At 50.7% G+C, this 26,753-nt stretch overlaps 1 protein-coding gene across 1 annotated transcript in view; it reads left to right on the forward strand.

The window, feature by feature from the left end:
• LOC129845394 (metalloprotease TIKI1-like) overlaps positions 1-23,537 on the forward strand; it is a 93,430-nt gene extending 69,893 nt beyond the window's left edge. Inside the window, exons 3-8 of the mRNA XM_055913307.1 lie at positions 10,855-11,001; positions 19,197-19,371; positions 22,418-22,599; positions 22,686-22,910; positions 23,063-23,179; positions 23,292-23,537. Of these exons, the coding sequence (XP_055769282.1) occupies positions 10,855-11,001; positions 19,197-19,371; positions 22,418-22,599; positions 22,686-22,910; positions 23,063-23,179; positions 23,292-23,537 (1,092 nt within the window). The remainder of the gene's footprint in view (positions 1-10,854; positions 11,002-19,196; positions 19,372-22,417; positions 22,600-22,685; positions 22,911-23,062; positions 23,180-23,291) is intronic.
• The last annotated feature ends 3,216 nt before the right edge of the window (positions 23,538-26,753 follow it).

A 26,753-nucleotide genomic window follows, 5' to 3' on the forward strand; every position in this document is an offset into this window, starting at 1 on the left:
TCACTTACTTGCTGTGCTGTTTCGTTGTTCCATTGTTCAGTCTCCACCAGGATTTCATCATACGTGTCAAGCAGTGAAGTTTCAGCTCTGTCTGTCCGTGTCCGTAGAGGCTCAGAGAGAAGGCCACCGAATCGCTTGTTCAGAGTACTTTTGCAAGTTTTAACCCCACGGTTTGTGTTGGCGATTTTGTTGAGCAGGAGTTTCAATGCCATGACAGAGGGGTATCCCGTCTGCTACAGACACAGTTGATGAGCTTATTTCTCCAGTCAGTTGTTCAAATGACGGTATGAGTTTGTTTATGTTTCCAAGTTTCAAACATGTTTCTCAAAATGCCATTTGACATGGAATACGGCTTTCCTCAGTAGGAAATCCTCGTGGACCCACTGTGCTGTCAGACTCTGCATGCTCGTGGGGCTGACATCGTGAAGCTAATAGCAGTGACGGTCATAGCAAGTAGCTCATGGATGTGTCGTTTCAACAATACTGTGTAACTCCGGTAGGGCAACATCTGAAAAATAGCACCTAATTGGTAGTGTGTACCGGGGCTCGATGTGCTCGACCAGTCGGCGAAAGCCAACATCATCCACGACAGAGAACGGTTGATTGTCAAGGGCAATGAATTCTGTTATCTTGGCGTTAATGGATTTCGTGTTTGAGTTGTCTCGCTGAAATGTTCTTACTCTTTCAAATGACTGCTGGACTTGTTGACTGCTCGATCCACACAGCAGACATTGTGGGCTAGGTTAGGAATGCCGTGTTCATTACGTCCTCTACGTTATATAGGTATGCACATCAGCTTTGACATCGATGCCGATATTGGCATTTTTAGTTAATATCGTCCGATTCCAATATGCTTACCGATATATCGTGCATCGCTACTTAAAATGTGTTTGATTGAGCTTGCCTGGCTTAATGGACCTATAGATGAGAGATTTCTTAGTTTGATCACCTTGTTACAGGAGAACGTTAAAACCTGTAGTGTATTGGAGATTTTAAAAGGCTTCTGAAGTTTGTAATTTCCACTTAAAAATTACGACTTGATTTTCTTTACACAAAAAGCATCAACCCTCTACAAAAAAGGGTAGCGCTTTATAATAACTCGTAATAAAGTGTTTATAATGCTTAGTAACTCGTAATAAATCATTTATAATGCTTAGTAAATTATAATAAATCATTTAATTCTTAGTAAATCGTTTATTCATCATTTATTAATCCTTACTCCATTCATAAGCTGTTTAAAAAAGGTCCTTTAAACCATTTACTAATCATTAGTTAAGTCTTTTTTTGTATGGCCTCCTCTGAAGTGTGGGCTATTTCTACTTTATAAATACTTTATAAGTGTTTTGAGTGACCAGTGTAATTTCTCACAAAAGGATGGACATTCCATTGGTAGACATTCCAGCAGTACGTGATGCTCCCTAAGGTCTCGTAATAAAGCGTTTATAATGCTTAGTAAATCTCTCCTTAAGGTCTCGTAATAGCCGACAACATATCAATGAAAGAAGAACCAACACAGGACGTTAAAGGAAATATTTTATTCAGAAAAAAACTGTTGTGAAACAACAATTTCAAGGACTTGACGAAGAGTTGTAATGTGAATGTTTTCTGCTAATGTTTCCGACCTCGCGAACGCAAACTGATCATAAAACAGAGAGATGTAGCCGAGCTGGCCGGACCGGACTGTTTTTCACCAGTGGATTTCTTTTATTCCTTCCTTTACTGCTGATATGTGATTGAGGTAGAAATGTTACATGTATAAATAATTTTTAATCTTCCAGTGTATTAACCGTAGAGGTTTTCTTTTGTTTTCTTTTTACTGTACTTTTTGAAGGTAGTGACTCTTCAAGCGTAATGGGATAGTTCAGAGAAATAATACACTCAGATATGTATTTATTTAAGCAGTCAATGAACCGATCTTTAATCTCTCTCAGACAGATTCTGCGTGCAAAAGTGAAGAATGGCGACGGGATGGAATGCGTAAGGCCAACGAACGAGAAGCACTAGTTTCCTGGTGTTTGGCGTTTTCGTCACTTTTTATTATATTGGACGGATTGAGGAAGTGGTGGCTAAACTGCTTTGTGCTTGAGGAGCAATTAGCGGGGTCCAAACATTGATAAAGTAGAACTAGCCCACACGTTGAGTGAGGCGACGCAAAAAAAATGGTTAACTAATGGTTAGTAAATGGTTTATAAGGACCTATATTAAACATCTTATGAATGATCTTATGAATCGTGATTACATATTTTAAAAGTTGTTTATACATTTTTACTTAACTAGTTTAATAAGATTTACAAATGTGGGAGTAATAATGAATAAATTATGAATAAACTATTTACACATCTTTATAAATGCTTTATTACGAGTTATTATAATGTGTTGCCAAAATGTCCATTAGTTAAAATCCATATAATAATAAAAATGTTCTGTTGCTGCAGGATTATTTTCTGGGTCAAATTAAGATGCTACATGTGTAGGAATAATCCCAAAAATGTCAATCCTGGTCATCTGGCACTTCAGGCAAAGCAAGAGAAAACAGAACAGAGCAGGACAGGCTCATTCAGGATCACTCCTCAGTACAGAGAACAGAGCAGGACAGCCTCATTCAGGATCACTCCTCAGTACAGAGAGCAGGACAGGCTCATTCAGGATCACTCCTCAGTACAGAGAGCAGAGAACACGACAGGCTCATTCAGGATCACTCCTCGGTACAGAGAACAGAGCAGGACAGGCTCATTCAGGATTACTCCTCAGTACAGAGAACAGAGCAGGACAGGCTCATTCAGGATCACTCCTCAGTACAGAGAACAGAGCAGGACAGGCTCATTCAGGATCACTCCTCAGTACAGAGAACAGAGCAGGACAGGCTCATTCAGGATCACTCCTCAGTACAGAGAGCAGAGCAGGACAGGCTCATTCAGGATCACTCCTCAGTACAGAGAGCAGGACAGGCTCATTCAGGATCACTCCTCAGTCCAGAGAGCAGGACAGGCTCATTCAGGATCACTCCTCAGTACAGAGAGCAGGACAGGCTCATTCAGGATCACTCCTCGGTACAGAGAACAGAGCAGGACAGGCTCATTCAGGATTACTCCTCAGTACAGAGAACAGAGCAGGACAGGCTCATTCAGGATCACTCCTCAGTACAGAGAACAGAGCAGGACAGGCTCATTCAGGATCACTCCTCAGTACAGAGAACAGAGCAGGACAGGCTCATTCAGGATCACTCCTCAGTACAGAGAGCAGAGCAGGACAGGCTCATTCAGGATCACTCCTCAGTACAGAGAGCAGGACAGGCTCATTCAGGATCACTCCTCAGTCCAGAGAGCAGGACAGGCTCATTCAGGATCACTCCTCAGTACAGAGAGCAGGACAGGCTCATTCAGGATCACTCCTCAGTACAGAGAGCAGAGCAGGACAGCCTCATTCAGGATCACTCCTCAGTCCAGAGAGCAGGACAGGCTCATTCAGGATCACTCCTCAGTACAGAGAGCAGAGAACACGACAGGCTCATTCAGGATCACTCCTCGGTACAGAGAATAGAGCAGGACAGGCTCATTCAGGATCACTCCTCAGTACAGAGAGCAGGACAGGCTCATTCAGGATCACTCCTCAGTCCAGAGAGCAGGACAGGCTCATTCAGGATCACTCCTCAGTACAGAGAGCAGGACAGGCTCATTCAGGATCACTCCTCAGTCCAGAGAACAGAGCAGGACAGGCTTATTCAGGATCACTCCTCAGTACAGAGAGCAGAGCAGGACAGGCTTATTCAGGATCACTCCTCAGTACAGAGAGCAGAGCAGGACAGGCTTATTCAGGATCACTCCTCAGTACAGAGAGCAGAGCAGGACAGGCTTATTCAGGATCACTCCTCAGTCCAGAGAACAGAGCAGGACAGGCTCATTCAGGATCACTCCTCAGTACAGAGACACTCTGAATGGAGAGAGAAGAGGAGTGAGAGAGAAGAGGAGTGAGAGAGAAGAGGAGTGAGAGAGAAGAGGAGTGAGAGAGAAGAGGAGTGAGAGAGAAGAGGAGTGAGAGAGAAGCGGAGTGAGAGAGAAGCGGAGTGAGAGAGAAGCGGAGTGAGAGAGATCACTGGAAGAACTGTCATATATTTCTCTCTCTCTCTCTCTCTCTCTCTCTCTCTCTCTCTCTCTCTCTCTCCCTCTCCCTCTCCCTCTCCCTCTCCCTCTCTCTCTCCCTCTCTCCCTCTCTCCCTCTCTCCCTCTCTCCCTCTCTCCCTCTCTCCCTCTCTCCCTCTCTCCCTCTCTCCCTCTCTCTCTCTCTCTCTCTCTCTCTCTCCCCCTCTATTTTCTGTATGAGTGATCTGCACTCCTCCCTCCGCAACCATAATGTAATGGGGCTAAAAAGGGCTGTGAGGCGAGGGCTGAGAAAAGTCCCTGAAGATGATGGACTGGATGATGATGATGATGAAGATGAAGACTGGACAGAACAGATGTGAAGGGTTTTGTTGAGGACTTGGGAGGCTTGCGGGGTGACGATAGGCTAATTTGAGCAGCATAAAGCCGGGACCCTTTTCATATGCAGAGTACAAGCTTTGATCAAGAGCTGATGAAAGTGTGGGGAGTGGAGAGGTTGACGAGGGGGGGGAGGGGGAGGGGGGGAAGGGGGGGGGGGCCCTTTGTAGCAGACAGAAGGCATCTGCTGAACTCTGCCCTCTTGTCCTATACCATCCCCCGACTACAATGACCGCCGGAGGAAGAAAAGTGTCATCTGAACACTGTCGAAAACAACACATGAAAAAGGTCCCGGTGTAGGGGTGTGCATATAAATATATATTCATGTGCCGCCCCCCTTATCCATGCGTACCCCCTGCACACATCACGTAGCTGTGGACTCGCACGCTACGCCTGGCTGCTTGATTTACTTTCACTGTTGAGAAATAAATAGACGTGTTATTTTTTTAATTTAAATTTTTATTTTTTGTGAGAGGAGAGCCATTGTGAGGGATCAATGGTGGGTTGATGAAGAGCTCTGTGGTTTCAAGTCCCAGTGTGTTGTGGTGATCAGAATGTTTAAGAGGCCTGGACCGGGCCATCAGGGAAACACAGGGCCAGCAGGGAAACACAGGGCCGGCAGGGAAACACAGGGCCGGCAGGGAAACACAGGGCCGGCAGGGAAACACAGGGCCAGGAGGGAAACACAGGGCCAGGAGGGAAACACAGGGACGGCATGGAAACACAGGGCCTGCAGGGAAACACAGGGCCAGCAGGGAAACACAGGGCCGGCAGGGAAACACAGGGCCGGCAGGGAAACACAGGGCCGGCAGGGAAACACAGGGCCGGCAGGGAAACACAGGGCCAGGAGGGAAACACAGGGCCAGCAGGGAAACACAGCAGGGAAACACAGGGCCAGGAGGGAAACACAGGGCCAGCAGGGAAACACAGGACCAGCAGGGAAACACAGGGCCAGCAGGGAAACACAGGGCCAGCAGGGAAACACAGCAGGGAAACACAGGGCCAGCAGGGAAACACAGGGCCGGCATGGAAACACAAGGCCAGCAGGGAAACACAGGGCCAGCAGGGAAACACAGGGCCAGCAGGGAAACACAGGGCCAGCAGGGAAACACAGGGCCAGCAGGGAAACACAGGGCCAGCAGGGAAACACAGGGCCAGCAGGGAAACACAGGGCCAGGAGGGAAACACAGGGCCGGCAGGGAAACACAGGGCCGGCAGGGAAACACAGGGCCGGCAGGGAAACACAGGGCCGGCAGGGAAACACAGGGCCGGCAGGGAAACACAGGGCCATCAGGGAAACACAGGGCCATCAGGGAAACACAGGGCCATCAGGGAAACACAGGGCCATCAGGGAAACACAGGGCCAGCAGGGAAACACAGCAGGGAAACACAGGGCCAGGAGGGAAACACAGGGCCATCAGGGAAACACAGCAGGGAAACACAGAGCCAGCAGGGAAACACAGGGCCAGCAGGGAAACACAGGGCCAGGAGGGAAACACAGGTTCATCAGGGAAACACAGGGCCAGCAGGGAAGCACAGAGCCAGCAGGGAAACACAGGGCCAGCAGGGAAACACAGGGCCAGGAGGGAACACAGGGCCAGCAGGGAAACACAGGGCCAGCAGGGAAACACAGAGCCATCAGGGAAACACAGGGCCGGCAGGGAAACACAGGGCCGGCAGGGAAACACAGGGCCGGCAGGGAAACACAGGGCCGGCAGGGAAACACAGGGCCGGCAGGGAAACACAGGGCCGGCAGGGAAACACAGGGCCGGCAGGGAAACACAGGGCCGGCAGGGAAACACAGGGCCGGCAGGGAAACACAGGGCCGGCAGGGAAACACAGGGCCGGCAGGGAAACACAGAGCCGGCAGGGAAACAGCAGGGCCAGCAGGGAAACAGCAGGGCCAGCAGGGAAACAGCAGGGCCAGCAGGGAAACACAGGGCCAGCAGGGAAACACAGGGCCATCAGGGAAACACAGGGCCAGCAGGGAAACACAGGACCAGCAGGGAAACACAGGACCAGCAGGGAAACACAGGACCAGCAGGGAAACACAGGGCCAGCAGGGAAACAGCAGGGCCAGCAGGGAAACAGCAGGACCAGCAGGGAAACACAGGACCAGCAGGGAAACACAGGACCAGCAGGGAAACACAGGACCAGCAGGGAAACACAGGACCAGCAGGGAAACAGCAGGGAAACACAGGGCCAGCAGGGAAACACAGGGCCGGCAGGGAAACACAGGGCCAGCAGGGAAACACAGGGCCATCAGGGAAACACAGGGCCGGCAGGGAAACACAGGGCCGGCAGGGAAACACAGGGCCAGCAGGGAAACACAGGGCCAGCAGGGACACACAGGGCCGGCAGGGAAACAGCAGGGAAACACAGGGCCAGCAGGGAAACACAGGGCCAGCAGGGAAACACAGGGCCAGCAGGGAAACACAGGGCCAGCAGGGAAACACAGGGCCAGCAGGGAAACACAGGGCCAGCAGGGAAACACAGGGCCATCAGGGAAACACAGGGCCGGCAGGGAAACACAGGGCCAGCAGGGAAACAGCAGGGAAACACAGGGCCAGCAGGGAAACACAGGGCCAGCAGGGACACACAGGGCCGGCAGGGAAACAGCAGGGAAACACAGGGCCAGCAGGGAAACACAGGACCAGCAGGGAAACACAGGACCAGCAGGGAAACACAGGACCAGCAGGGAAACACAGGACCAGCAGGGAAACACAGGACCAGCAGGGAAACACAGGACCAGCAGGGAAACACAGGACCAGCAGGGAAACAGCAGGGAAACACAGGGCCAGCAGGGAAACACAGGGCCGGCAGGGAAACACAGGGCCAGCAGGGAAACACAGGGCCATCAGGGAAACACAGGGCCGGCAGGGAAACACAGGGCCGGCAGGGAAACAGCAGGGAAACACAGGGCCAGCAGGGAAACACAGGGCCAGCAGGGACACACAGGGCCGGCAGGGAAACAGCAGGGAAACACAGGGCCAGCAGGGAAACACAGGGCCAGCAGGGAAACACAGGGCCAGCAGGGAAACACAGGGCCAGCAGGGAAACACAGGGCCAGCAGGGAAACACAGGGCCATCAGGGAAACACAGGGCCGGCAGGGAAACACAGGGCCAGCAGGGAAACAGCAGGGAAACACAGGGCCAGCAGGGAAACACAGGGCCAGCAGGGACACACAGGGCCGGCAGGGAAACAGCAGGGAAACACAGGGCCAGCAGGGAAACACAGGGCCAGCAGAGAAACACAGAGCCAGCAGGGAAACACAGGGCCAGCAGGGAAACACAGGGCCAGCAGGGAAACACAGGGCCAGCAGGGAAACACAGGACCAGCATGGAAACACAGGGCAATCAGGGAAACACAGGGCCAGGAGGGAAACACAGGGCCAGCAGGGAAACACAGGGCCAGCAGGGAAACACAGGGCCATCAGGGGAACACAGCAGGGAAACACAGAGCCAGCAGGGGAACACAGGGCCATCAGGGGAACACAGCAGGGAAACACAGGGCCAGCAGGGAAACACAGGGCCATCAGGGAAACACAGGGCCAGGAGGGAAACACAGGGCCAGCAGGGAAACACAGGGCCAGCAGGGAAACACAGGGCCAGCAGGGAAACACAGGGCCAGCAGGGAAACACAGGGCCATCAGGGGAACACAGCAGGGAAACACAGGGCCAGCAGGGAAACACAGGGCCAGCAGGGAAACACAGCAGGGAAACACAGGGCCAGCAGGGAAACACAGCAGGGAAACACAGGGCCAGCAGGGAAACACAGGGCCAGCAGGGAAACACAGGGCCAGCAGGGAAACACAGCAGGGAAACACAGGGCCAGCAGGGAAACACAGCAGGGAAACACAGGGCCAGCAGGGAAACACAGGGCCAGCAGGGAAACACAGCAGGGAAACACAGGGCCAGCAGGGAAACACAGGGCCAGCAGGGAAACACAGGGCCATCAGGGAAACACAGGGCCAGCAGGGAAACACAGGGCCAGCAGGGAAACACAGGGCCAGCAGGGAAACACAGGACCAGCAGGGAAACACAGCAGGGAAACAGGGCCAGCAGGGAAACACAGGGCCAGCAGGGAAACACAGGGCCAGCAGGGAAACACAGCAGGGAAACACAGGGCCAGCAGGGAAACACAGGGCCAGCAGGGAAACACAGCAGGGAAACACAGGGCCAGGAGGGAAACACAGCAGGGAAACACAGGGCCATCAGGGAAACACAGTTCCATCAGGGAAACACAGGGCCAGGAGGGAAACACAGGGCCAGCAGGCAAACACAGGGCCAGCAGGGAAACACAGGGCCAGCAGGGAAACACAGGGAGACTCCATGGGGACACAATAGTAGAAGAAGCTGTTCCAACAGAACTCTCAGAATAACAAGTCGAGTTTTGTAGGAATCAACATCCCATTCTTTGATTACGTTGTGGATTCCCAAACATCCAGGTCTTGTATGTTTCATTCAAAGACATCCCGATACGTCTACGATTAAACGTCTTTCAGTTCACTTTCACTGGATAGTTACTGACATCGACCGTTAGTAGGGATGTGCGTCTTTCCCTTTCAAGACAATTCTATAAGTATCTAGATACATGGCCACCGATACGATACAGGATGTATGGCTACGGTGTATGTACCTGATCTGAGCCATAAAGTAGACTTGGTATCTACCACCCCACTACCCCTATCAGATTAGAGCCATAAAGGAGACTTGGTATCTACCACCCCACTATCAGATTAGAGCCATAAAGGAGACTAGACATCTACCACCCCACTACCCCTATCAGATTAGAGCCATAAAGGAGACTGGACATCTACCACCCCACTATCAGATTAGAGTCATAAAGGAGACTAGACATCTACCACCCCACTACCACTATCAGATTAGAGCCATAAAGGAGACTTGGTATCTACCACCCCACTACCACTATCAGATTAGAGCCATAAAGGAGACTTGGTATCTACCACCCCACTACCGCTATCAGATTAGAGCCATAAAGGAGACTAGGTATCTACCACCCCACTATCAGATTAGAGCCATAAAGGAGACTAGGTATCTACCACCCCACTATCAGATTAGAGCCATAAAGGAGTCTAGACATCTACCACCCCACTACCACTATCAGATTAGAGCCATAAAGGAGACTAGACATCTACCACCCCACTACCACTATCAGATTAGAGCCATAAAGGAGACTAGACATCTACCACCCCACTACCACTATCAGATTAGAGACATAAGGGAGACTAGACATCTACCACTATCAGATTAGAGCCATAAAGGAGACTAGACATCTACCACCCCACTACCGCTATCAGATTAGAGACTTAAGTGAGACTAGACATCTACCACCCCACTACCACTATCAGATTAGAGCCATAAGGGAGACTAGACATCTACCACCCCACTACCACTATCAGATTAGAGCCATAAAGGAGACTAGACATCTACCACTATCAGATTAGAGCCATAAAGGAGACTAGACATCTACCACTATCAGATTAGAGCCATAAAGGAGACTAGACATCTACCACCCCACTACCACTATCAGATTAGAGCCATAAAGGAGACTAGACATCTACCACCCCACTACCACTATCAGATTAGAGCCATAAAGGAGACTAGACATCTACCACCCCACTACCACTATCAGATTAGAGCCATAAAGGAGACTAGACATCTACCACCCCACTACCACTATCAGATTAGAGCCATACGGGAGACTAGACATCTACCACTATCAGATTAGAGCCATAAAGGAGACTAGACATCTACCACTATCAGATTAGAGCCATAAAGGAGACTAGACATCTACCACCCCACTATCAGATTGTGTGTGTGGTTGGTGTTGCCTGTGATTTGTCCCCCTTTGGTTCTGAAATCACCAAAACCCTCTAATTAACTTGTTATTTTTACAGATAAAGATTTTGAGCTTGTGAATTTCCTTTCTTTTTCGGCTTCAGACCAATGCCTAGTCTCACTTAAAATGTGTTTTTGGATTTTCAATATACATAATGATAGGTAGGGTGGTGTTACTAAATACAATAAGGATAGGTAGAGTGGTATTACTAAATACAATAAGGATAGGTAGAGTGGTATTACTAAATACAAAATTATTACTTGCCTCCTATTTATTATGTATTTAGTAAATATTCTTGTCTTCTGTTCCCTCTCTGGTCATATAAAAAGTGAATATCTAGGTATCGATCATGTAGTAAATGTCTTCTGTTCCCTCTCTGGTCATATAGACAGTGAATATCTAGGTGTTGATCGTGTAGTAAATGTCTTCTGTTCCCTCTCTGGTCAAATAGAAAGTGTATATCCAGGTATACAGTATTGATCGTGTAGTAAATGTGCATATCTTCCCCGTCTCCAGGTGATCTTTGCCCTGAACCAGACCCTTGTACAGCAGGAGAGTGTGAGAGCAGGCATTCTGCAGGGCTCCTATACCACTGAGGACCTCATCAAACACTACAACTGCGGAGACCTCAACTCCATCATCTTCAACCACGACACCTCACAGGTCAGTTACAACCACCCTGACCCCTAACCCTGACCCTTAACCTCTGACCCCTAACACTACAACCACGACACCTCACAGGTCAGTTATAACCACCCTGACCCCTAACCCTGACCCTTAACCTCTGACCCCTAACACTAACGACCCCTAACACTTCAACCACGACACCTCTCAGGTCAGTTATAACCACCCTGACCCCTAACCCTGACCCCTAACCCTACAACTGTGGAGACCTCAACTCCATCATCTTCAACCACGACACCTCACAGGTCAGTTATAACCACCCTGACCCCTAACCTCTGACCTCAACCTCTGACCCCTAACCCTGACCCCTAACACTACAACCACGACACCTCACAGGTCAGTTATAACCACCCTGACCCCTAACCTCTGACCTCAACCTCTGACCCCTAACCCTGACCCCTAACACTACAACCACGACACCTCACAGGTCAGTTATAACCACCCTGACCCCTAACCTCTGACCCTTAACCTCTGACCCCTAACACTTCAACCACGACACCTCACAGGTCAGTTATCACCACCCTGACCCCTAACCTCTGACCCTTAACCTCTGACCCCTAACACTTCAACCACGACACCTCACAGGTCAGTTACAACCACCCTGACCCCTAACCTCTGACCCCTAACACTACAACTGTGGAGACCTCAACTCCATCATCTTCAACCACGACACCTCACAGGTCAGTTACAACCACCCTGACCCCTAACCCTGACCTCAACCTCTGGCCCCTAACACTAACGACCCCTAACCCTGACCCCTAACACTACAACCACGACACCTCACAGGTCAGTTATAACCACCCTGACCCCTAACCTCTGACCCCTAACACTACAACCACGACACCTCACAGGTCAGTTACAACCACCCTGACCCCTAACCCTGACCTCAACCTCTGACCCCTAACCCTGACCCCTAACACTACAACCACGACACCTCACAGGTCAGTTATAACCACCCTGACCCCTAACCTCTGACCCCTAACACTTCAACCACGACACCTCACAGGTCAGTTTCAACCACCCTGACCCCTAACCCTGACCCCTAACCCTGACCCCTAACCCTGACCCCTAACCCTGACCCCTAACCCTGACCTCAACCTCTGACCCCTAACCCTGACCCCTAACACTACAACCACGACACCTCTCAGGTCAGTTATAACCACCCTGACCCCTAACCCTGACCCCTAACACTAACGACCCCTAACACTTCAACCACGACACCTCACAGGTCAGTTATAACCACCCTGACCCCTAACCCTGACCCCTAACACTAACGACCCCTAACACTACAACCACGACACCTCTCAGGTCAGTTATAACCACCCTGACCCCTAACCTCTGACCCCTAACACTACAACCACGACACCTCACAGGTCAGTTATAACCACCCTGACCCCTAACCCTGACCCCTAACACTACAACCACGACACCTCACAGGTCAGTTATAACCACCCTGACCCCTAACCCTAACCCCTAACACTACAACCACGACACCTCACAGGTCAGTTATAACCACCCTGACCCCTAACCCTGACCTCAACCTCTGACCCCTAACCCTGACCCCTAACACTACAACCACGACACCTCACAGGTCAGTTATAACCACCCTGACCCCTAACCCTGACCTCAACCTCTGACCCCTAACACTAACGACCCCTAACACTACAACCACGACACCTCTCAGGTCAGTTATAACCACCCTGACCCCTAACCCTGACCTCAACCTCTGACCCCTAACACTAACGACCCCTAACACTTCAACCACGACACCTCACAGGTCAGTTATAACCACCCTGACCCCTAACCCTGACCTCAACCTCTGACCCCTAACACTAACGACCCCTAACACTTCAACCACGACACCTCACAGGTCAGTTATAACCACCCTGACCCCTAACCTCTGACCCCTAACACTACAACCACGACACCTCACAGGTCAGTTATAACCACCCTGACCCCTAACCCTGACCTCAACCTCTGACCCCTAACACTAACGACCCCTAACACTTCAACCACGACACCTCACAGGTCAGTTACAACCACCCTGACCCCTAACCCTGACCCTTAACCCTAACCCCTAACACTAACGACCCCTAACACTTCAACCACGACACCTCACAGGTCAGTTATAACCACCCTGACCCCTAACCCTGACCACTAACACTAACGACCCCTAACACTTCAACCACGACACCTCACAGGTCAGTTATAACCACCCTGACCCCTAACCCTGACCCCTAACACTACAACCACGACACCTCACAGGTCAGTTATAACCACCCTGACCCCTAACCCTGACCCCTAACACTAACGACCCCTAACACTACAACCACGACACCTCTCAGGTCAGTTACAACCACCCTGACCCCTAACCCTGACCCCTAACACTAACGACCCCTAACACTACAACCACGACACCTCACAGGTCAGTTATAACCACCCTGACCCCTAACCCTGACCTCAACCTCTGACCCCTAACACTAACGACCCCTAACACTACAACCACGACACCTCTCAGGTCAGTTATAACCACCCTGACCCCTAACCCTGACCCCTAACACTACAACCACGACACCTCTCAGGTCAGTTATAACCACCCTGACCCCTAACCCTGACCCCTAACACTTCAACCACGACACCTCACAGGTCAGTTATAACCACCCTGACCCCTAACCCTGACCCCTAACACTAACGACCCCTAACACTACAACCGCGACACCTCACAGGTCAGTTATAACCACCCTGACCCCTAACCCTGACCTCAACCTCTGACCCCTAACACTAACGACCCCTAACACTTCAACCACGACACCTCACAGGTCAGTTATAACCACCCTGACCCCTAACCCTGACCCCTAACACTAACGACCCCTAACACTACAACCACGACACCTCACAGGTCAGTTATAACCACCCTGACCCCTAACCCTGACCTCAACCTCTGACCCCTAACACTAACGACCCCTAACACTTCAACCACGACACCTCTCAGGTCAGTTATAACCACCCTGACCCCTAACCCTGACCTCAACCTCTGACCCCTAACACTAACGACCCCTAACACTTCAACCACGACACCTCACAGGTCAGTTATAACCACCCTGACCCCTAACCCTGACCCCTAACACTAACGACCCCTAACACTTCAACCACGACACCTCACAGGTCAGTTATAACCACCCTGACCCCTAACCCCTAACACTACAACCGCGACACCTCACAGGTCAGTTATAACCACCCTGACCCCTAACCCTGACCTCAACCTCTGACCCCTAACACTAACGACCCCTAACACTTCAACCACGACACCTCTTAGGTCAGTTATAACCACCCTGACCCCTAACCCCTAACACTAACGACCCCTAACACTTCAACCACGACACCTCACAGGTCAGTTATAACCACCCTGACCCCTAACCCTGACCTCAACCTCTGACCCCTAACACTAACGACCCCTAACACTTCAACCACGACACCTCTCAGGTCAGTTATAACCACCCTGACCCCTAACCCTGACCCCTAACCCTAACGACCCCTAACACTAACGACCCCTAACACTAACGACCCCTAACACTAACGACCCCTAACACTAATGACCCCTAACACTAACGACCCCTAACACTAACGACCCCTAACACTACAACCACCACACCCCGTTACTCATAACCCCTAACACTAACGACCCCTAACACTAACGACCCCTAACACTAACAACCCCTAACATTAATGACCCCTAACACTAACGACCCCTAACACTAACGACCCCTAACACTAACGACCCCTAACACTAATGACCCCTAACACTAACGACCCCTAACACTACAACCACGACACCCCGTTACTCCTAATCCCTAACACTAACGACCCCTAACACTAACGACCCCTAACACTAACGACCCCTAACACTACAACCACCACACCCCGTTACTCATAACCCCTAACACTAACGACCCCTAAACACTAACGACCCCTAACTAACGACCCCTAACACTAACGACCCCTAACACTAACGACCCCTAACACTAACGACCCCTAACACTAACGACCCCTAACACTAATGACCCCTAACACTAACGACCCCTAAAACTAACGACCCCTAAACACTAACGACCCCTAACACCAACGACCCCTAACACTAACGACCCCTAAACACTAACGACCCCTAACACTAACGACCCCTAACACTAACGACCCCTAACACTAACGACCTCTAATACTAACGACCCCTAACACTAACGACCCATAACACTAACGACCTCTAACAACACAACCACCATTACTCCTAACCCCTAACACTAACGACCCCTAAACACTAACGACCTCTAATACTAACGACCCCTAACACTAACGACCCATAACACTAACGACCCCTAACAATACAACCACCATTACTCCTAACCCCTAACACTAACGACCCCTAACACTAACGATCCCTAACACTAACGACCCCTAACACTAACAACCCCTAACACTAACGACCCCTAACACTAACGACCCATAACACTAACGACCCCTAACACTAACGACCCATAACACTAATGACCCCTAACACTAATGACCCCTAACACTAACGACCCCTAACACTAACGACCCCTAACACTAACGACCCCTAACACTACAACCACCACACCCCGTTACTCATAACCCCTAACACTAACGACCCCTAACACTAACGACCCCTAATACTAACGACCCCTAACACTAACGACCCCTAACACTACAACCACCACACCCCGTTACTCCTAACCCCTTACACTAACGACCCCTAACACTAACACTACAACCACCACACCCCGTTACTCCTAACCCCTTACACTAACGACCCCTAACACTAACAACACCTAAACACTAACGACCCCTAACACTAACGACCCCTAACACTAACGACACCTAACACTAATGACCCCTAACACTAACGACCCCTAACACTAACGACCCCTAACACTAACGACCCCTAACACTAACGACCCCTAACACGAACGACCCATAACACGAACGACACCTAACACGAACGACCCCTAACACTAACGACCCCTAACACTAACGACCCCTAACACTAACGACCCCTAACACTACAACCACCACACCCCGTTACTCATAACCCCTAACACTAACGACCCCTAACACTAACGACCCCTAACACTAACAACCCCTAACATTAATGACCCCTAACACTAACGACCCCTAACACTAACGACCCCTAACACTAACGACCCCTAACACTAATGACCCCTAACACTAACGACCCCTAACACTAACGACCCCTAACACTACAACCACGACACCCCGTTACTCCTAATCCCTAACACTAACGACCCCTAACACTAACGACCCCTAACACTAACGACCCCTAACACTACAACCACCACACCCCGTTACTCATAACCCCTAACACTAACGACCCCTAAACACTAACGACCCCTAACTAACGACCCCTAACACTAACGACCCCTAACACTAACGACCCCTAACACTAACGACCCCTAACACTAACGACCCCTAACACTAATGACCCCTAACACTAACGACCCCTAAAACTAACGACCCCTAAACACTAACGACCCCTAACACCAACGACCCCTAACACTAACGACCCCTAACACCAACGACCCCTAACACTAACGACCCCTAAACACTAACGACCCCTAACACTAACGACCCCTAACACTAACGACCCCTAACACTAACGACCTCTAATACTAACGACCCCTAACACTAACGACCCATAACACTAACGACCTCTAACAACACAACCACCATTACTCCTAACCCCTAACACTAACGACCCCTAAACACTAACGACCTCTAATACTAACGACCCCTAACACTAACGACCCATAACACTAACGACCCCTAACAATACAACCACCATTACTCCTAACCCCTAACACTAACGACCCCTAACACTAACGATCCCTAACACTAACGACCCCTAACACTAACAACCCCTAACACTAACGACCCCTAACACTAACGACCCATAACACTAACGACCCCTAACACTAACGACCCATAACACTAATGACCCCTAACACTAATGACCCCTAACACTAACGACCCCTAACACTAACGACCCCTAACACTAACGACCCCTAACACTACAACCACCACACCCCGTTACTCATAACCCCTAACACTAACGACCCCTAACACTAACGACCCCTAATACTAACGACCCCTAACACTAACGACCCCTAACACTACAACCACCACACCCCGTTACTCCTAACCCCTTACACTAACGACCCCTAACACTAACACTACAACCACCACACCCCGTTACTCCTAACCCCTTACACTAACAACCCCTAACACTAACAACCCCTAAACACTAATGACCCCTAACACTAACGACCCCTAACACTAACGACCCCTAACACTAACGACCCCTAACACTACAACCACCACACCCCGTTACTCATAACCCCTAACACTAACGACCCCTAACACTAACGACCCCTAATACTAACGACCCCTAACACTAACGACCCCTAACACTACAACCACCACACCCCGTTACTCCTAACCCCTTACACTAACGACCCCTAACACTAACACTACAACCACCACACCCCGTTACTCCTAACCCCTTACACTAACAACCCCTAACACTAACAACCCCTAAACACTAACGACCCCTAACACTAACGACCCCTAACACTAACGACACCTAACACTAATGACCCCTAACACTAACGACCCCTAACACTAACGACCCCTAACACTAACGACCCCTAACACGAACGACCCATAACACGAACGACACCTAACACGAACGACCCCTAACACTAACGACCCATAACACTAACGACCCCTAACACTAACGACCCCTAACACTAACGACCCCTAACACTAACGACCCCTAACACCAACGACCCCTAACACTAACGACCCATAACACTAACGACCCCTAACAATACAACCACCATTACTCCTAACCCCTAACACTAACGACCTCTAACACTAACGATCCCTAACACTAACGACCCCTAACACTAACAACCCCTAACACTAACGACCCCTAACACTAACGACCCATAACACTAACGACCCCTAACACTAACGACCCATAACACTAATGACCCCTAACACTAATGACCCCTAACACTAACGACCCCTAACACTAACGACCCCTAACACTAACGACCCCTAACACTACAACCACCACACCCCGTTACTCATAACCCCTAACACTAACGACCCCTAACACTAACGACCCCTAATACTAACGACCCCTAACACTAACGACCCCTAACACTACAACCACCACACCCCGTTACTCCTAACCCCTTACACTAACGACCCCTAACACTAACACTACAACCACCACACCCCGTTACTCCTAACCCCTTACACTAACAACCCCTAACACTAACAACCCCTAAACACTAATGACCCCTAACACTAACGACCCCTAACACTAACGACCCCTAACACTAACGACCCCTAACACTACAACCACCACACCCCGTTACTCATAACCCCTAACACTAACGACCCCTAACACTAACGACCCCTAATACTAACGACCCCTAACACTAACGACCCCTAACACTACAACCACCACACCCCGTTACTCCTAACCCCTTACACTAACGACCCCTAACACTAACACTACAACCACCACACCCCGTTACTCCTAACCCCTTACACTAACAACCCCTAACACTAACAACCCCTAAACACTAACGACCCCTAACACTAACGACCCCTAACACTAACGACACCTAACACTAATGACCCCTAACACTAACGACCCCTAACACTAACGACCCCTAACACTAACGACCCCTAACACGAACGACCCATAACACGAACGACACCTAACACGAACGACCCCTAACACTAACGACCCATAACACTAACGACCCCTAACACTAACGACCCCTAACACTAACGACCCCTAACACTAACGACCCCTAACACCAACGACCCCTAACACTAACGACACCTAACACTAACGACCACTAACACTAACGACCCCTAACACTAACGACCCCTAAACAATAACGACCCCTAAACACTAACGACCCCTAAACACTAACGACCCCTAAACACTAACGACCCCACAAGCCCAAAAAAGAGACCCATTATTGTTACGGGACATTTCTGACCCATTTAGTTTAGACCTGGTGGATAAATCTCTCACTGCTCATCACCCCCCCTCTCTGCAGGTCCCCAACTTCAACAACGTGACCCTGCGCCCCAGTGAACAGATAACGGCCCAGGAGATAGACAGCTACTTCAGACAGGAACTGATCTACAAGAGGAACGACAGGATGGGGAACAGGGTCAAGGCTCTGATGGAAGAGCACCCTGACAACAGCTTCTTCTTCGCTTTCGGAGCAGGTCAGTGAGGATGACGATGATGATGATGATGATGATGATGATGATGATGATGATGATGATGATGAGAATAAGGAAGAGGACGATTAATGATCACACCCTCTGATGCCAAGATAAGGAGAAAGGAATCCAAGATTCTTTGAGATCATAATTTTGTGGGTTGGTGTGTTAGCCTTCAACAATGTCGTGTTTTAGCCTTTGTCATGATTCAGCCTGCTTCACTATTGATTGATTCAGTATGGAGCTATGAAAAGTGAATCATCTTTAATACACTGCTTATGGGCTGACTGTTTCTACAGTCCGGTCTATAATTATTGGAACCCTTGATAAAGATAAGCAAAAAAAATGACTGTATAAAATACATAACAAATACTGAGCTATGTTGTATGGAGAAAAAAAAGGGAAATTATATATTTTTTGATACTAATGCAGTTGCTCAGAGAAAGAGATTTTAAGTAATTTAAAAAACATATATTGAAAAAAGACAGGTTCAAAATGATTGCCCCCCTGTTTTCAGCACTCCAGTACCCTACCCTTCTAAAATGTTTTATGAGGTGGCGCCCTATTCTCTATGGGCCCTGGTCAAATGGCACCCTATTCCCTATGGGCCCTGGTCAAATGGCACCCTATTCCCTGTGGGCCCTGGTCAAATGGCACCCTATTCCCTATGGGCCCTGGTCAAATGGCACCCTATTCCCTATGGGCCCTGGTCAAATGGCACCCTATTCCCTATGGGCCCTGGTCAAATGGCACCCTATTCCCTCTGGGCCCTGGTCAAATGGCCCCCTATTCTCTATGGGCCCTGGTCAAATGGCACCCTATTCCCTATGGGCCCTTGTCAAATGGCACCCTATTCCCTATGGGCCCCGGTCAAATGGCCTCCTATTCCCTATGGGACCTGGTCAAATGCTACCCTATTCCCTGTGGAACCTGGTCAAATGGCACCCTATTCCCTATGGGCCCTGGTCAAATGGCACCCTATTCCCTATGGGCCCTGGTCAAATGGCACCCTATTCCCTATGGGCCCTGGTCAAATGGCACCCTATTCCCTATGGGCCCTGGTCAATTGGCACCCTATTCCCTATGAGCTGAGGGCTGAGAGATGAGGGCTGAGAGATGAGGGCTGAGAGGTGAGTGCTGAGAGCTGAGGGATGAGAGCTGAGGGATGAGAGCTGAGGGATGAGAGATGAGGGCTGAGAGGTGAGGGCTGAGAGATGAGGGCTGAGAGTTGAGGGCTGAGGGCTGAGAGCTGAGGGATGAGAGCTGAGGGATGAGAGATGAGGGCTGAGAGCTGAGGGCTGAGACCTGAGGGCTGAGAGGTGAGCGATGAGAGTTGAGGGCTGTTGCTACTCCTGCCAAGACTCATTCTAGAGAGTTAGGCATCTCTCTCTCGCTCTCTCTCTCTCTGTTTTGCCAGTCTTGCCTTCCTCCCACTGTACACACTGTTCTTTTTGCGTCTGTAATCATGTGTGTTACTGCTGCGTATTCAAACACTGTTTAACTTTAAACTGCTGCTTCCCAGAGGTGTGAAACTGATGCCTTGAAAGGATGACGTTACCTTTAAGTAATGATGACCAGCACACACCAAAGTGTGTGTGAACAACTATATTTTGAGGATTTCTCTAAAAATGACCCCTTTAGAGATATGCAGCCAGAGACATAGTCGGTGTCCTTTGTGGCACCCTATTCCCTATCGGCCCTGGTCAACAGTAGCACACTACTAGAGAATAGGCTTCCACTTGGGACACAGACAGAGGGCTTGGCTTGCTCTCTGCCTGAGTGAATCATGTGGAAACTGGCGTGTGTTTATCTCAGTCAGTGGTGTGAGAAATATGCCCTAATGTCGTTTGGGTTTCAGAGGGTTGAATCTTGGAGCCCCATTTAGTATCGTCTGCAGGATAACATTTGGAAACAGCCCATTTAGTAACGTCTGAAGGATGACAGTTGGAAACAGCCCATTTAGTATCGTCTGAAGGATGACAGTTGGAAACAGCCCATTTAGTATCGTCTGAAGGATGACAGTTGGAAACAGCCCATTTAGTAACGTCTGAAGGATGACAGTTGGAAACAGCCCATTTAGTATCGTCTGAAGGATGACAGTTGGAAACAGCCCATTTAGTATCGTCTGAAGGATGACAGTTGGAAACAGCCCATTTAGTAACGTCTGAAGGATGACAGTTGGAAACAGCCCATTTAGTATCGTCTGAAGGATGACAGTTGGAAACAGCCCATTTAGTATCGTCTGAAGGATGACAGTTGGAAACAGCCCATTTAGTAACGTCTGAAGGATGACAGTTGGAAACAGCCCATTTAGTATCGTCTGAAGGATGACAGTTGGAAACAGCCCATTTAGTAACGTCTGAAGGATGACAGTTGGAAACAGCCCATTTAGTATCGTCTGAAGGATGACAGTTGGAAACAGCCCATTTAGTATCGTCTGAAGGATGACAGTTGGAAACAGCCCATTTAGTAACGTCTGAAGGATGACAGTTGGAAACAGCCAATCCCAAACTATCACTTTTCCACCCCCTTTTGATTTCAGTCTCTCAGCCGTTCTGGTGAGTCACACGCACACACACGACGCCCCCCCCCCCCCCCCCCCCCCCCCACCGCAACCCACACACACGACACCCCCCCACCCCAACCCACACACACACTTATGCATTAGCAGTAATTTCAAGAATGTCATTTCCATGGCTGGGGTGCGTACCAGTGGTAAGAGAAGTGGATCAGAGGGAGGTTGTGGAGTTCAACTCCCATCAGTAGAAGCCCCCCACCCCCCGCCCCCCACCCCCCACACTCACTCACACATGTTCAGTTGAACTCACATCCCAGTACTAAAAGTCCCAGTATCTCCTGGCTAGGCAGCCCAGAGGCAGGGCCAGTCCCAGTAGCTCCTGGCTAGGCAGCCCAGAGGCAGAGCCAGTCCCAGTAGCTCCTGGCTAGGCAGCCCAGAGGCAGAGCCAGTCCCGGTCGAGGCACACTGTTATCGGGAGGCTGTCTGCCAGAGCCCCTGGTTCCCCCTGGCTCCACGGTGGCTGTCCGCCAGAGCCCCTGGTTCCCCCTGGCTCCACGGTGGCTGTCCGCCAGAGCCCCTGGTTCCCCCTGGCGTTAACCCCTGTCTGCCAGAGCCCCTGGTTCCCCCTGGCGTTAACCCCTGTCTGCCAGAGCCCCCCTGGTTCCCCCTGGCTCCACGGTGGCTGTCCGCCAGAGCCCCTGGTTCCCCCTGGCGTTAACCCCTGGCTTTAACCCCTGGCTCCACGGTGGCTGTCCGCCAGAGCTCCTGGTTCCCCCTGGCGTTAACCCCTGTCCGCCAGAGCCCCTGGTTCCCCCTGGCTTTAACCCCTGTCTGCCAGAGCCCCCTGGTTCCCCCTGGCTTTAACCCCTGGCTCCACGGTGGCTGTCCGCCAGAGCCCCCCTGGTTCCCCCTGGCGTTAACCCCTGTCTGCCAGAGCCCCCTGGTTCCCCCTGGCTTTAACCCCTGTCGGCCAGAGCCCCCCTGGTTCCCCCTGGCGTTAACCCCTGTCTGCCAGAGCCCCCTGGTTCCCCCTGGCTTTAACCCCTGTCTGCCAGAGCCCCCTGGTTCCCCCTGGCTTTAACCCCTGTCTGCCAGAGCCCCCCTGGTTCCCCCTGGCTTTAACCCCTGTCTGCCAGAGCCCCCTGGTTCCCCCTGGCGTTAACCCCTGTCTGCCAGAGCCCCCTGGTTCCCCCTGGCTTTAACCCCTGGCTCCACGGTGGCTGTCCGCCAGAGCCCCCTTGGTTCCCCCTGGCGTTAACCCCTGTCCGCCAGAGCCCCCTGGTTCCCCCTGGCGTTAACCCCTGTCTCCACGGTGGCTGTCTGCCAGAGCCCCCGGTTCCCCCTGACTTTAACCCCTGTCTGCCAGAGCCCCTGGTTCCCCCTGACTTTAACCCCTGTCTGCCAGAGCCCCCGGTTCCCCCTGGCTTTAACCCCTGGCTCCACGGTGGCTGTCCAGAGCCCCCTGGTTCCCCCTGGCGTTAACCCCTGGCTCCACGGTGGCTGTCTGCCAGAGCCTTCGGTTCCCCCTGACTTTAACCCCTGTCTGCCAGAGCCCCCGGTTCCCCCTGGCGTTAACCCCTGTCTGCCAGAGCCCCCGGTTCCCCCTGGCGTTAACCCCTGGCTCCACGGTGGCTGGCAGAAGGGAAAGTAATGAGGTTGAAGGATTGATTCTTGATGTCACTGTAAAAAAAAAACAACTGCCTTGAATCACAGAGGATATCTGCTTAGGATCCGCAGCCTGGTGTCCTACGGAGCAGACAGATTAAACTAGCCTGGTGTCCTACGGAGCAGACAGATTAAACTAGCCTGGTGTCCTACGGAGCAGACAGATTAAACTAGCCTGGTGTCCTACGGAGCAGACAGATTAAACTAGCCTGGTGTCCTACGGAGCAGACAGATTAAACTAGCCTGGTGTCCTACGGAGCAGACAGTTTAAACTAGCCTGGTGTCCTACGGAGCAGACAGATTAAACTAGCCTGGTGTCCTACGGAGCAGACAGATTAAACTAGCCTGGTGTCCTACGGAGCAGACAGTTTAAACTAGCCTGGTGTCCTACGGAGCAGACAGATTAAACTAGCCTGGTGTCCTACGGAGCAGACAGATTAAACTAGCCTGGTGTCCTACGGAGCAGACAGATTAAACTAGCCTGGTGTCCTACGGAGCAGACAGATTAAACTAGCCTGGTGTCCTACGGAGCAGACAGATTAAACTAGCCTGGTGTCCTACGGAGCAGACAGATTAAACTAGCCTGGTGTCCTACGGAGCAGACAGATTAATCTAGCCTGGTGTCCTACGGAGCAGACAGATTAAACTAGCCTGGTGTCCTACGGAGCAGACAGATTAAACTAGCCTGGTGTCCTACGGAGCAGACAGATTAAACTAGCCTGGTGTCCTACGGAGCAGACAGATTAAACTAGCCTGGTGTCCTACGGAGCAGACAGATTAAACTAGCCTGGTGTCCTACGGAGCAGACAGATTAAACTAGCCTGGTGTCCTACGGAGCAGACAGATTAAACTAGCCTGGTGTCCTACGGAGCAGACAGATTAAACTAGCCTGGTGTCCTACGGAGCAGACAGATTAAACTAGCCTGGTGTCCTACGGAGCAGACAGATTAAACTAGCCTGGTGTCCTACGGAGCAGACAGATTAAACTAGCCTGGTGTCCTACGGAGCAGACAGAGAGCAGTTTAAACTAGCCTGGTGTCCTACGGAGCAGACAGATTAAACTAGCCTGGTGTCCTACGGAGCAGACAGATTAAACTAGCCTGGTGTCCTACGGAGCAGACAGATTAAACTAGCCTGGTGTCCTACGGAGCAGACAGATTAAACTAGCCTGGTGTCCTACGGAGCAGACAGATTAAACTAGCCTGGTGTCCTACGGAGCAGACAGATTAAACTAGCCTGGTGTCCTACGGAGCAGACAGATTAAACTAGCCTGGTGTCCTACGGAGCAGACAGATTAAACTAGCCTGGTGTCCTACGGAGCAGACAGATTAAACTAGCCTGGTGTCCTACGGAGCAGACAGATTAAACTAGCCTGGTGTCCTACGGAGCAGACAGATTAAACTAGCCTGGTGTCCTACGGAGCAGACAGATTAAACTAGCCTGGTGTCCTACGGAGCAGACAGATTAAACTAGCCTGGTGTCCTACGGAGCAGACAGATTAAACTAGCCTGGTGTCCTACGGAGCAGACAGATTACACTAGCCTGGTGTCCTACGGAGCAGACAGTTTAAACTAGCCTGGTGTCCTACGGAGGAGACAGATTAAACTAGCCTGGTGTCCTACGGAGAAGACAGATTGAACTAGCCTGGTGTCCTACGGAGAAGACAGATTAAACTAGCCTGGTGTCCTACGGAGCAGACAGATTAAACTAGCCTGATGTCCTACGGAGCAGACAGATTAAACTAGCCTGGTGTCCTACGGAGCAGACAGATTAAACTAGCCTGGTGTCCTACGGAGCAGACAGATTAAACTAGCCTGGTGTCCTACGGAGCAGACAGATTAAACTAGCCTGGTGTCCTACGGAGCAGACAGATTAAACTAGCCTGGTGTCCTACGGAGCAGACAGATTAAACTAGCCTGGTGTCCTACGGAGCAGACAGATTAAACTAGCCTGGTGTCCTACGGAGCAGACAGATTAAACTAGCCTGGTGTCCTACGGAGCAGACAGATTAAACTAGCCTGGTGTCCTACGGAGCAGACAGATTAAACTAGCCTGGTGTCCTACGGAGCAGACAGATTAAACTAGCCTGGTGTCCTACGGAGCAGACAGATTAAACTAGCCTGGTGTCCTACGGAGCAGACAGATTAAACTAGCCTGGTGTCCTACGGAGCAGACAGTTTAAACTAGCCTGGTGTCCTACGGAGCAGACAGATTAAACTAGCCTGGTGTCCTACGGAGCAGACAGATTAAACTAGCCTGGTGTCCTACGGAGCAGACAGATTAAACTAGCCTGGTGTCCTACGGAGCAGACAGATTAAACTAGCCTGGTGTCCTACGGAGCAGACAGATTAAACTAGCCTGGTGTCCTACGGAGCAGACAGATTAAACTAGCCTGGTGTCCTACGGAGCAGACATATTAAACTAGCCTGGTGTCCTACGGAGCAGACAGATTAAACTAGCCTGGTGTCCTACGGAGCAGACAGATTAAACTAGCCTGGTGTCCTACGGAGCAGACAGATTAATCTAGCCTGGTGTCCTACGGAGCAGACAGATTAAACTAGCCTGGTGTCCTACGGAGCAGACAGATTAAACTAGCCTGGTGTCCTACGGAGCAGACAGATTAAACTAGCCTGGTGTCCTACGGAGCAGACAGATTAAACTAGCCTGGTGTCCTACGGAGCAGACAGATTAAACTAGCCTGGTGTCCTACGGAGCAGACAGATTAAACTAGCCTGGTGTCCTACGGAGCAGACAGATTAAACTAGCCTGGTGTCCTACGGAGCAGACAGATTACACTAGCCTGGTGTCCTACGGAGCAGACAGTTTAAACTAGCCTGGTGTCCTACGGAGGAGACAGATTAAACTAGCCTGGTGTCCTACGGAGAAGACAGATTGAACTAGCCTGGTGTCCTACGGAGAAGACAGATTAAACTAGCCTGGTGTCCTACGGAGCAGACAGATTAAACTAGCCTGATGTCCTACGGAGCAGACAGATTAAACTAGCCTGGTGTCCTACGGAGCAGACAGATTAAACTAGCCTGGTGTCCTACGGAGCAGACAGATTAAACTAGCCTGGTGTCCTACGGAGCAGACAGATTAAACTAGCCTGGTGTCCTACGGAGCAGACAGATTAAACTAGCCTGGTGTCCTACGGAGCAGACAGATTAAACTAGCCTGGTGTCCTACGGAGCAGACAGATTAA

This window comes from Salvelinus fontinalis, unplaced genomic scaffold, assembly GCF_029448725.1.
Source record: "Salvelinus fontinalis isolate EN_2023a unplaced genomic scaffold, ASM2944872v1 scaffold_0287, whole genome shotgun sequence".
Lineage (NCBI taxonomy): Eukaryota > Metazoa > Chordata > Actinopteri > Salmoniformes > Salmonidae > Salvelinus > Salvelinus fontinalis.